General features: G+C 46.4%; 1 protein-coding gene across 4 annotated transcripts; it reads left to right on the top strand.

Moving 5' to 3' along the window:
- Positions 1-5: 5 nt before the first annotated feature.
- On the top strand, positions 6-8,589 carry SPATA2L (spermatogenesis associated 2 like). Of its 4 annotated transcripts, none has more exons than XM_069968516.1 (3): positions 6-71; positions 5,381-5,684; positions 7,578-8,589. In XM_069968516.1, exons 2-3 carry the CDS (start codon positions 5,382-5,384, stop codon positions 8,532-8,534), a joined length of 1,260 nt encoding a protein of 419 aa, XP_069824617.1. In that variant the 5' UTR covers positions 6-71; position 5,381; the 3' UTR covers positions 8,535-8,589. The 4 variants fall into 4 exon arrangements, with proteins under 4 accessions (XP_069824617.1, XP_069824619.1, XP_069824618.1 ...); XM_069968518.1 differs by having other exon boundaries at positions 19-54; XM_069968517.1 differs by lacking the exon at positions 6-71 and adding an exon at positions 172-231.
- Positions 8,590-11,871: the final 3,282 nt, after the last annotated feature.

Genomic DNA, 11,871 nt, shown 5'->3' with positions numbered 1-11,871 from the left:
CCAGAAGGGGCGTGTCTGTGACGGGGGCGGGGCGCCACCCGGAAGTCAGCTGAGGTTGGTACGATTAGCAGGTGAGTGTAGTTGGGGAACGCTGACATGCAGCGGGGTTCACAACCAGGAGGGGGCGCGCTAGTGGGCCATGTCCTGCTCTATGGGTGGGAAGAGTGGAGACATTACTTTATATAAAAATAAGTGGAGTCACACGAAGTCTGTGGATGATGGAGTCACCAAGTGAGAGAACGTTGGGGACATCTAGTGGGGATAGGCAGGGATAACATGCTTCTGTGTGTCAAAGGGTGAAAACTCTGGGGTCAGTGTAATGTGACAGTCAGCAGAGGGCTTGTAGTGTGGTGACAGTCAGCAGAGGGCTCAGTGTAGTGAGGTGACAGTCAGCAGAGGGCTCAGTGTAGTGTGGTGACAGTCAGCAGAGGGCTTGTAGTGTGGTGACAGTCAGAAGAGGGCTCAGTGTAGTTAGGTGACAGTCAGCAGAGGGCTCAGTGTAGTGTGGTGACAGTCAGCAGATGGCTCAGTGTAGTGTGGTGACAGTCAGCAGAGGGCTTGTGTGGTGACAGTCAGCAGAGGGCTCGATGTAGTGTGGTGACAGTCAGCAGAGGGCTCAGTATAAGGGGTGACAGTCAGCAGAGGGCTCAGTGTAGTGTGGTGACAGTCAGCAGAGGGCTCAGTGTAGTGTGGTGACAGTCAGCAGAGGGCTTGTGTGGTGACAGTCAGCAGAGGGCTCGGTGTAGTGTGGTGACAGTCAGCAGAGGGCTTGTAGTGTGGTGACAGTCAGCAGAGGGCTCGGTGTAGTGTGGTGACAGTCAGCAGAGGGCTCAGTGTAGTGTGGTGACAGTCAGCAGAGGGCTTGTAGTGTGGTGACAGTCATCAGAGGGCTCGGTGTAGTGTGGTGACAGTCAGCAGAGGGCTTGTAGTGTGGTGACAGTCAGCAGAGGGCTTGGTGTAGTGTGGTGACAGTCAGCAGAGGGCTCGGTGTAGTGTGGTGACAGTCAGCAGAGGGCTCAGTATAAGGGGTGACAGTCAGCAGAGGGCTCAGTGTAGTGTGGTGACAGTCAGCAGAGGGCTCAGTGTAGTGTGGTGACAGTCAGCAGAGGGCTTGTGTGGTGACAGTCAGCAGAGGGCTCGGTGTAGTGTGGTGACAGTCAGCAGAGGGCTTGTAGTGTGGTGACAGTCAGCAGAGGGCTCGGTGTAGTGTGGTGACAGTCAGCAGAGGGCTCAGTGTAGTGTGGTGACAGTCAGCAGAGGGCTTGTAGTGTGGTGACAGTCATCAGAGGGCTCGGTGTAGTGTGGTGACAGTCAGCAGAGGGCTTGTAGTGTGGTGACAGTCAGCAGAGGGCTTGGTGTAGTGTGGTGACAGTCAGCAGAGGGCTCAGTATAAGGGGTGACAGTCAGAAGAGGGCTCAGTGTAGTGTGGTGACAGTCAGCAGAGGGCTCGGTGTAGTGTGGTGACAGTCAGCAGAGGGCTCAGTATAAGGGGTGACAGTCAGAAGAGGGCTCAGTGTAGTGTGGTGACAGTCAGCAGAGGGCTCAGTGTAGTGTGGTGACAGTCAGCAGAGGGCTCAGTATAAGGGGTGACAGTCAGGAGAGGGCTCAGTGTAGTGTGGTGACAGTCAGCAGAGGGCTCAGTGTAGTGTGGTGACAGTCAGCAGGGGGCTCAGTGTAGTGTGGTGACAGTCAGCAGAGGGCTCAGTATAAGGGGTGACAGTCAGCAGAGGGCTCAGTGTAGTGTGGTGACAGTCAGCAGAGGGCTCAGTGTGGTGTGGTGACAGTCAGCAGAGGGCTCAGTATAAGGGGTGACAGTCAGAAGAGGGCTCAGTGTAGTGTGGTGACAGTCAGCAGAGGGCTCAGTGTAGTGTGGTGACAGTCAGCAGGGGGCTCAGTGTAGTGTGGTGACAGTCAGCAGAGGGCTCAGTATAAGGGGTGACAGTCAGCAGAGGGCTCAGTGTAGTGTGGTGACAGTCAGCAGAGGGCTCAGTGTGGTGTGGTGACAGTCAGCAGAGGGCTCAGTATAAGGGGTGACAGTCAGCAGAGGGCTCGGTGTAGTGAGTTAACAGTCAGCAGAGGGCTCAGTGTAGTGAGTTGACAGTCAGCAGAGGGCTCAGTGTAGTGTGGTGACAGTCAGCAGAGGGCTCAGTGTAGTGTGGTGACAGTCAACAGAGGGCTCAGTATAAGGGGTGACAGTCAGCAGAGGGCTCAGTATAAGGGGTGACAGTCAGAAGAGGGCTCAGTGTAGTGTGGTGACAGTCAGCAGAGGGCTCGGTGTAGTGTGGTGACAGTCAGCAGAGGGCTTGGTGTAGTGTGGTGACAGTCAGCAGAGGGCTCAGTATAAGGGGTGACAGTCAGCAGAGGGCTCAGTATAAGGGGTGACAGTCAGCAGAGGGCTCAGTATAAGGGGTGACAGTCAGCAGAGGGCTCAGTGTAGTGTGGTGACAGTCAGCAGAGGGCTCAGTATAAGGGGTGACAGTCAGCAGAGGGCTCAGTGTAGTGTGGTGACAGTCAGCAGAGGGCTCAGTATAAGGGGTGACAGTCAGCAGAGGGCTCAGTATAAGGTGGTGACAGTCAGCAGAGGGCTCAGTATAAGGGGTGACAGTCAGCAGAGGGCTCAGTATAAGGGGTGACAGTCAGCAGAGGGCTCAGTATAAGGGGTGACAGTCAGCAGAGGGCTCAGTGTAGTGTGGTGACAGCAGAGGGCTCAGTATAAGGGGTGACAGTCAGCAGAGGGCTCAGTATAAGGGGTGACAGTCAGCAGAGGGCTCAGTGTAGTGTGGTGACAGTCAGCAGAGGGCTCAGTATAAGGGGTGACAGTCAGCAGAGGGCTCAGTATAAGGGGTGACAGTCAGCAGAGGGCTCGGTGTAGTGTGGTGACAGCAGAGAGCTCAGTGTAGTGTGGTGACAGTCAGCAGAGGGCTCAGTATAAGGGGTGACAGTCAGCAGAGGGCTCAGTATAAGGGGTGACAGTCAGCAGAGGGCTCGGTGTAGTGTGGTGACAGCAGAGAGCTCAGTGTAGTGTGGTGACAGTCAGCAGAGGGCTCGGTGTAGTGTGGTGACAGCAGAGAGCTCAGTGTAGTGTGGTGACAGTCAGCAGAGGGCTCAGTATAAGGGGTGATAGCAGAGGGCTTAGTGTAGTGTGGTGACAGTCAGCAGAGGGCTCAGTATAAGGGGTGACAGCAGAGGGCTTAGTGTAGTGTGGTGACAGTCAGCAGAAGGCTCGGTGTAGTGTGGTGACAGCAGAGAGCTCAGTGTAGTGTGGTGACAGTCAGCAGAGGGTTTAGTGTAGTGTGGTGACAACAGAGGGTTTAGTGTAGGGTGGTGATTGTCACCACACTACACCGAGCCCTCTGCTGACTATCACCACCCTACATCGAGCCCTCTGCTGACTGTCACCACACTACACCGAGCCCTCTGCTGACTGTCACCCCTTATACTGAGCCCTCAGCTGACTGTCACCACACTACATCGAGCCCTCTGCTGACTGTCACCACACTACACCGAGCCCTCTGCTGACTGTCACCCCTTATACTGAGCCCTCTGCTGACTGTCACCACACTACATCGAGCCCTCTGCTGACTGTCACCACACTACACCGAGCCCTCTGCTGACTGTCAGCAGAGGGCTCGATGTAGTGTGGTGACAGTCAGCAGAGGGCTCAGTATAAGGGGTGACAGTCAGCAGAGGGCTCGGTGTAGTGTGGTGACAGTCAGCAGAGGGCTCGATGTAGTGTGGTGACAGTCAGCAGAGGGCTCGGTGTAGTGTGGTGACAGTCAGCAGAGGGCTCAGTATAAGGGGTGACAGTCAGCAGAGAGCTTAGTGTAGTGTGGTGACAGTCAGCAGAGGGTTGGGTGTAGTGTGGTGACAGTCAGCAGAGGATTCATTGTAGTGTGACAGTTAGCAGAGGGCTCGGTGTAATGTGACAGTCAGCAGAGGGCTTGTAGTGTGGTGACAGTCAGCAGAGGGCTCGATTTAGTGTGGTGACAGCAGAGGGCTCGGTGTAGTGTGGTGACTGTCAGCAGGGGGCTTGGTGTATTGTGGTGACTGTCAGCAGGGGGCTTGGTGTATTGTGGTGACTGTCAGCAGGGGGCTTGGTGTAGTGTGGAGACAGTCAGCAGAGTCTTAGAATCCTGCTCCACACTGATGAAAGGCAATACCCCAAAACAGCTGTCTGTGGATGGATACCTGGCCTTTGTATTTCCTTTGTCATAACCTCGGACTGGTTAATTGAATTGGATACTGACTTATAGGGCCACTTGATTTGGTGGTTTCCCTACAGGAGACAGCCCTTGGCTGGGTCCTTCCCGGAGGGATATCTGGCTAGGCCTGTGTTTTGAATCTCTTAAATGAGATTCCACGGGCTCTTTTTGCATATTTGTATTTCCCAGGGGGCAATGCACCTTGGATTTTACTTTATTGAGCGCTTTTACTAGCTGCCTACAGTGTCTTGTTTAGCTGGTCTAAGCAAGACACTAATGCTCAATCCAGATCCTGAATAAATCCATGAGCACTTAGCAGGTAGCAATTCTGAGCAGCAGATACACTTCGAGAAGCAGTCACAGTAATGAACACACACTTAGAGGAACTGTAAGTATAGGGAAGTTACACTATTGTATGGACAGTAATACTGGTCACATGTCTTAGGGCCCTATTACGTCGAATGATTATTATTTATTTATTTTCAAAATGCCCTTAATTGCAGAGTGCTAGACGAGCCGTACTTGGCTGATTACCGGACAAAAAACGTTTCGTGTAATAGGTCATGGTAAAAGGCAATGATCAGCAGACATGCACAATGTTGGCTGATCGTTGTCTTTCAATATGTTCATTCAAAACGATGACAGCGCTCTCTTCAGTGGGCCACCTCGATCAGTGCTTCTCAAACTGTAAGGCTCAGCTGGGGAGGCAGTTCTCACAAAAGTGACCACAAGCTGCACTGTCCTTTCCCTGACTGCAACAATGTCTGCTGACAACATTATTGACTCATTTTGTATTTATTTTATGTTATACAGAGATTAGGAGACAAATGGAGGATAGACTGAGCAATATATATATTTTTTTATTTGCATGGACTTCTATCATAGATGGGGAGGCCCCAACATCCTCTTGGTCAGTTTGGTGAGGCCCAGGCGTCATTTTGTCTGTTGGGTGAGGCTCCAGTAGAAAATGTTTGAGAAGCGTTGACCTAGATGATCCAAGGATCGCCTGCGCCACCCCTCCCACAGCTCCCCGCTCGCTGTCTGTGCATGTAGTGGCACAGGAAGCGAGTAGGGAACGAGGAGGAAGAAAGCGCTGACCTGACAGGTGGACCTTCACTTCCTCCTCTTAATCTTGCCATGTAATACGGCCCTTATACTCTTCCCTATTTATGTCCTAGAATGACTACAGGCTCCCTTCTTGCCCAGTACAAGAGCTGGCTGCTCAGTGTCTCGATTGCAGAAACTGTGGCTCCGTGCACAGAAAACAAGACAATTGAGTTGGTGAGACAGAGGATACTAGAGGAGCCAGACTTGCACAACATTCTCCAGAATGACGCCTTCCAATTGATCAGCTGTGGACTCCAGGGCAAAGCTGAACTGCTCCCAACATTGCAACATTTGGGGTGTGCCTTTCAGACCCTTGAGCAAGCAGCACTCCACCTTTATTTCACACCATGGAGGAAAGAGTTTCATACCATAAAGGTAAGTAACAGGTATCTTCTGTAATGAAATGGTTCCACAGACAGTGGACTTAGCATAGACTGCAGGATTTTGGAACATAAATGTTCTGGTAAGTTTTCACCTATAAACTCATGTATACATTAGAGGTGTGGATCCAAGCAGGGGAGTCCTCTCTATATTAGTAAAATAACACAATAATAACACACTCCCTAAATGATGACAAATCTAGCAGAGTTTATTCACAAATGTGCAATAGCAGACCACAGGTAACACGGCGGGGGTGGGGGGGGGATATATCCCTATTTGTTGCAGATTATATTAGTATATTGTAAAGTGTCCTTGCCTTTAAAGGGGTAGTTCACCCAAAAAATTTTTTCTTTCAAATCAACTGCTGCCATGAAGTGCCAGAGATTTGTAATTTACTTCTATTAAAAAATCTCAAGCCTTCCAGTACTTATCAGCTGCTGTATGCCCAACAGGAAGTTGTATTATTTCTAGTCTGGAGAGCAGGAGAGGTTTTCTATGGGGATTTGCTACTGCTCTGGACAGTTCCTGACATGGACAAAGGAGGCAACAGAGAGCACTTTGTCAGACAGGAAAGAAAACACCACTTCCTGCTGGACACACAGCAGCTGATAAGTACTGGAAGACTTAAGATTTTTAATAGAAGTGAATTACAAATCTCTGGCACTTCATGGCACCAGTTGATTTGAAAGAAAAAATTTTTTGGTGGACTACCCCTTTAAAGAAAGCTTTTGAGATATTACAGATACATGTGGTTCTAGAATGTAGAAAAATGCTTTTTCCTGTGCAGTTTCCCTCAAGTGCTGCAAGCTGGAACACCTCCTTGCCCCCTCTTCTATACCTGTCTCCTGACTGACAGCTGGAAGCTGTGCCCCAAACAGGGCAGAGATGGGTGAGAGAGCAAGGAGATATTCCAGCTTGCAACAGTTCAGGGGCTTAGGAAAGCCTCTTTGACACTTTATATAGGAAATATGTTTCTACTTTCTGGAAGTACAGATGGATACATGAAAGGTACTGTTTGTCTACCTGACCTAACAGCTATCTAGCAGTGTCAGCAGTTGTGGATTGCAGAATCACTTTAAGCATGACATGTACGTATAAGGATGCGTTCCTGCATGCATGTAAACGCAAGCACTTGAAACCACACACCTTGCATTCTCTAATGGTTATTGGGTGTTGCCAAAACTCTCAACAACATTGCATGGCCTTTGGCGAACTTAGGGGGAGTGTGGTTTCAAATGCTTGTGTTTCCATGCATGTGGGAACACAGCCTTAGCAAGCAGCACCCCATCCAGGATCTAGGCATTTTCTGTAAAAAGTGGAAGTCATATAGACCAATTTTTATCAATTATGGAGCCCATAGATCCTGTAAGCAGGGGTTGACTAGTAACCATGTTAAGAAATTTTTTTTTGCAGATCAGCTGGTCCCAGAAAGGTATACACATTTATACATTGCTTCTATTTAAAAATCTCAAGCCTTTAAGTACTTATCAGCGGCTGTATGTCCTGCATCAAGCCATGTATGCTTTCAGTCTGACACTGTGTTCTCTCCTGTCACCTGTTTGTGCCAGAAACTGTTCACTGCAGTAGAGGTTTTCTATGAGGATTTGCTATTGCTCTGGACAGTACCTGTCATGGACAGAGGTGGCAGCAGAGAGCACTGTGTCAGACTGGATATGGACTGGAAGGCATGAGTTAATTAAACTGGAGATCTTATGAAAATGGTATGAGGATGAAGGTAAGGTAAATTACCTGTCCACTATGGAAACATCACTGCAAGTCTTCTAACCTGCAGTTAGTTTCCCTTTAATAAAAAACATGAGATAAATGTGTTGGTTTCTTTTCTTTGGTTTCTTTTTGTTCATTGTTTTACTTAAACTGTCCCACCAGACATACTCTGGACATTATGTGCACATGCTGGAGGCAGCCCTCCCCCAGGATGCAATATTCCAAGCCCTCAAAAGATTAAATTATGAGCCAGAAGAAGATGGGACCTCCCTGAAGCTACAGGTCCTACCTGCACCCCAGACTCTTGTTGAAGCTGCCCTTGGCTTCCTGGCTGCTCAGCTGGAATGTAATATCTTAGCTGAACTTGCGTCTTGTTCAGGATCTACTGTGGTGAATGGGGCTGATCTCATTCACGAAAGGCAGAGTTGGCGAGGTGAAAAAGCCTGCATGGAAAGACTACAAAAACTTGTTTTAAAACTGAGAACGGCTTCTGTTGCCAAGTCCTCTACTGCTGTTGACAGTGTTAATGGAACCTCCAGTGGAGAAGTATTTTACCAACCACAGATTTGTGACCATTGCCATGAACCTTGGCATAAGCATGTAAATGGAGGCTGTGAAATGATCATTGACCAGCCTGTTCATAGCAATCACATGGAAAGTCACATCCAGCGTGGGGATGATAGATTCCACACCCAAATAACAAATGTCGACTTTGTCATGCATGACTGTGTATTTGTAGAAAAATCTTTGGAGCAGTGTTGTGCATCGTGCCACATCTTTCACAGTGGCGTCTGCTCAATTGTGAAGGGTTGTAGAGGGAAAGGTCATAAAGTAACCCAAATGACATCATCGGAGAAGATACAAGCAGTGATGAGAGAACAAGGAAGGAAATATCAGCTACATTGCTGTCTGCAGCCAGGTCAATTACCCCATTACCGTTGTGGTCACTGCAGACAGCTTCATTACATAAACTGCAAGGGATTTCAAGAGTGCCGACGCCAAGGTCATAACGCCACCATGATCATGCTGGAGAAAGATCAGAAGCTATGGCTCCAGCGCAGCTTGATGGACCTGACGATACTCTGTAAGGACACACTGGTTCACACCAGCAAGTCATAAACACAATGGTTGCTATTAGGGATGGTCCGAATCTGCCGAGGTTCGGGTTTGCATGAACCTGAACTCTCGGCAATGATTACTGCTGTCTGCCCGCTCCATGGAGAGGGTGGATACAGCTGGAGGAACGCCTGGAAAACTGGGATACAGCCTATGGCTATGGCTGTATGCCAGTTTTCCAGGCGGTCCTCCGGCTGTATCCACCCTCTCCACGGAGCGGGCAGACAGCAGTAATCATTGCCGAGAGTTCAGGTTCGTACGAACCCGAACCTCGGCAGGTTCGGACCATCCCTAGTTGCTACCTAGTTCACACACTGGGGGTGGGGGTTGGGGTTGGGGTAGAGGATTTATCAAACTGTTGTGCAATATATAATGAATTTGCTAATTCATCAGGCTCTGTACTGTTTGTATGCCACCTATTGAGTGGAGTTGAGCATAAATAATAAATACATCTAAAAACTCTCATTAACCTTAACCAAACCCCTTTTATAACAAAGCCACACCTCTGTTGGAAAAAAAAATCCACACCAATTTAAACACAGGTATTCCAGCCAAAAAGGACCCGGCCGGTGGAATGTTTATTAAAAAAAAATACATTTAAAATAATATAACACATTTTGAAACTGGCCTGGTTTATTTATCAAGTGTTCTAACATAACAACATTGTAATCCACGGCAGTATGTATGACCCATCATTCTAGGGACATTTATAGAAGAAAAATATTAACACAGAACAAAAATAAATACAAATTTTAAAGAGGCGCAGACATAAAGGCACTATGAATCCACACATAATTATAAAAAAAAAATATATATATTATATATATATATATAAAATGCATATGAACAATGTTGTTATCTACCTAACATTTTGTATAGTTTTATTAAGCATTTTGTTTATATCATATTTTAAAGCTTTAATAAGTATTGCACCTTATGGGAAACCCACCTTGTCCTTGCTGACCTGTGCCTGGATTACCTGTGTTGAAATTAGAGGGGATTCCTTGGAGGGATCACACAGAAGGAGCTGCGGTCTGCTGTTGCCAGATTGGATATATACATGCGTTGCCAAGTGTTGTTGTGCCTCTTCCTGTTGGACAACTCGTCCATGTGAGAATATATGTCCATTTTCTCACCATCCAACTTAGGGCCCTATTCCACTGGACAATTATCGTTTGCATAATCGTTAACGATTTAAAACGACCACTATTGCGAAAGACCTGAAAACTTTCACTCATTTCCATGGAACGATAATCGTTACTTATGATCGTAATTGCGATAATTTTTCTTCGCTATTTATTCGCTATTGTGTTCGTATCTTTTGCGAACGACCGAACGATGTCTTATTCAATGCAAACGATTTGCGAACGAGCAACGATAAAAATAGGTCCAGGTCTTATAAAGCGATCAACGATTTCTCGTTCTGTCGTTAATGGTTAACTGCATTTCAACCGAACATCGTTTAGATTTTAACGATTTAACGATAATCTGAACGATAATCGTCCGGTGGAATAGGGCCCTTATTCTCTGGTTATCTGCACCGTGTAGCACTGTCTGTTGCTGCATTTTTACACCTCTGTTAGAATGTCTAGACTGTCTAGAACACATAGAGGTCAGAAATTTTAAGCAAAATAAGTTTTTTATAAAGCGACTATTAATGCCAGATAATTAGCATGAAAGACTTAAAAGTCCCCCCTTTGTTTATGTTGTATATGGCATACAGGTATACTACTGTATAAAAACAAAGTAAGAAGTGACAAAAACTTTGTAGGCACAGATGTATAATTGGACAAAATTTGTAGTACTATAAATACTAGTCTCCTTGTATTGAGGGAAACAGACATTATGGGCACCATCTGCCTTACAGCTTTACCCCTGCGTTGGTAAGAGTTCCTTATGTATTAAGGCACACAGAAAATGTAATTAAATTTTTTTCAATGAAGAGTTGATAGAAATATAAAGTCCGAATAAGATTTTTATTTTTTTTTAGTTAGTGGTTAAAGGAGAAGTCCAGCCAAAACAAATTGTTGTCAGGCAGCAGGGACAGTGCCTGTAATGCTGACTAACCTTGGGACCCCCGAGTTGTGATGACATCATGACTTGGAGGGGGGCAGGGGATGACATATCATAGAGACACAAGAAAAAGGGAAAAACTGGTCGCACCTCTATGCATACTCCAGTTTTTATGTCATAGAGACACGTCAAAAGTTTTGATCGGTCTGACTGTTTTGTACCGATCAGGAGAATGAGCATGGAGAAGATGCACTGCAGCACATCCACTCTCAGTTCTGAGTTAGGAAAAAAAGAGTTGGACTTATAATGGACCTCTATGGAGCCCAACTCTTTTTTCTAACTGAATGAATGTATGGAAAATGAATGTACTGCAGCGTGTCTTCTCTCAGCTTGTTCTCCTGATCAGTACGAAAAAGGGTTCCTACAGTATCCGTATTGAAGCAAACGTGAATTTATTCTCATGTCAAGACCCTATCCTGGGTCGAAACGTTGCACCCCTGTACCCTGACATGTGAGTAAATTTATGTTTGCCTCAATATAGATGCTGTAGGAACCCTTTTTCTTTAAGTCTGCAGTGCCTACTACAAGGATAGTGGCCTTTCCAGTGTGCAACCCACCTCATCACTGAATAGCCATTTGGAAGCCTTTTCCATAAAGGTTCTGTTGGACTTTCTTTCTATTGCAATGTTCCTACGACATGTCAAAGGTTTTTTGTAACGACAGTGGTACTTTAATGGATTTTAACGTGCAGTCCTATTGTTCTGGGAGGAATAGGCCAGGGGCCAGAGCTGCCTAGATTTGGTTTACCTCTTCTTTCCTCAAAGAAAGCACACGGCCATGCAGTGTATTGCATAATCTATGCCATACTCAATGGGCCAGACAGCAATGAGGAGTTTTGCATTTAGTAAGAAAATTAAGAATAAAAAAAAAAATATGGTGTCCATAGCCTTTAATATTTAAAGCATTTTCATACAAGAATTTCTAAACTTGTCATGGTATTGTAAATGTGCATATTATGGCCTTACTTTTGGAACTTAAACCTGTAGTTCATATTCTGTTGTCCTGTATGCTGCAAAAACTTAATAAAAAATAATAAAAATTATATTTGACCATGTGAGCCTGCTGCATTCTAATAAATGTTGCTATGCATTACTTATGATCTACTCAACAGAATGTTTTCTGATTTCAACATTATTTTTAAATAAAATTATCACCCCAAATTGTATTGGCTTCAGTTTGCTTGGTTTACACCTGACATGAAGCTGTGCAGTTCCATCATTTTCCATGTAGTATTGTCTCCAGCTTCTCTTTACATTTTACATGAGAC

The sequence above is a fragment of the Dendropsophus ebraccatus genome, chromosome 4 (genome assembly GCF_027789765.1).
Source record: "Dendropsophus ebraccatus isolate aDenEbr1 chromosome 4, aDenEbr1.pat, whole genome shotgun sequence".
NCBI lineage: Eukaryota > Metazoa > Chordata > Amphibia > Anura > Hylidae > Dendropsophus > Dendropsophus ebraccatus.
This window is presented reverse-complemented; position numbering and strand designations above follow the sequence as displayed.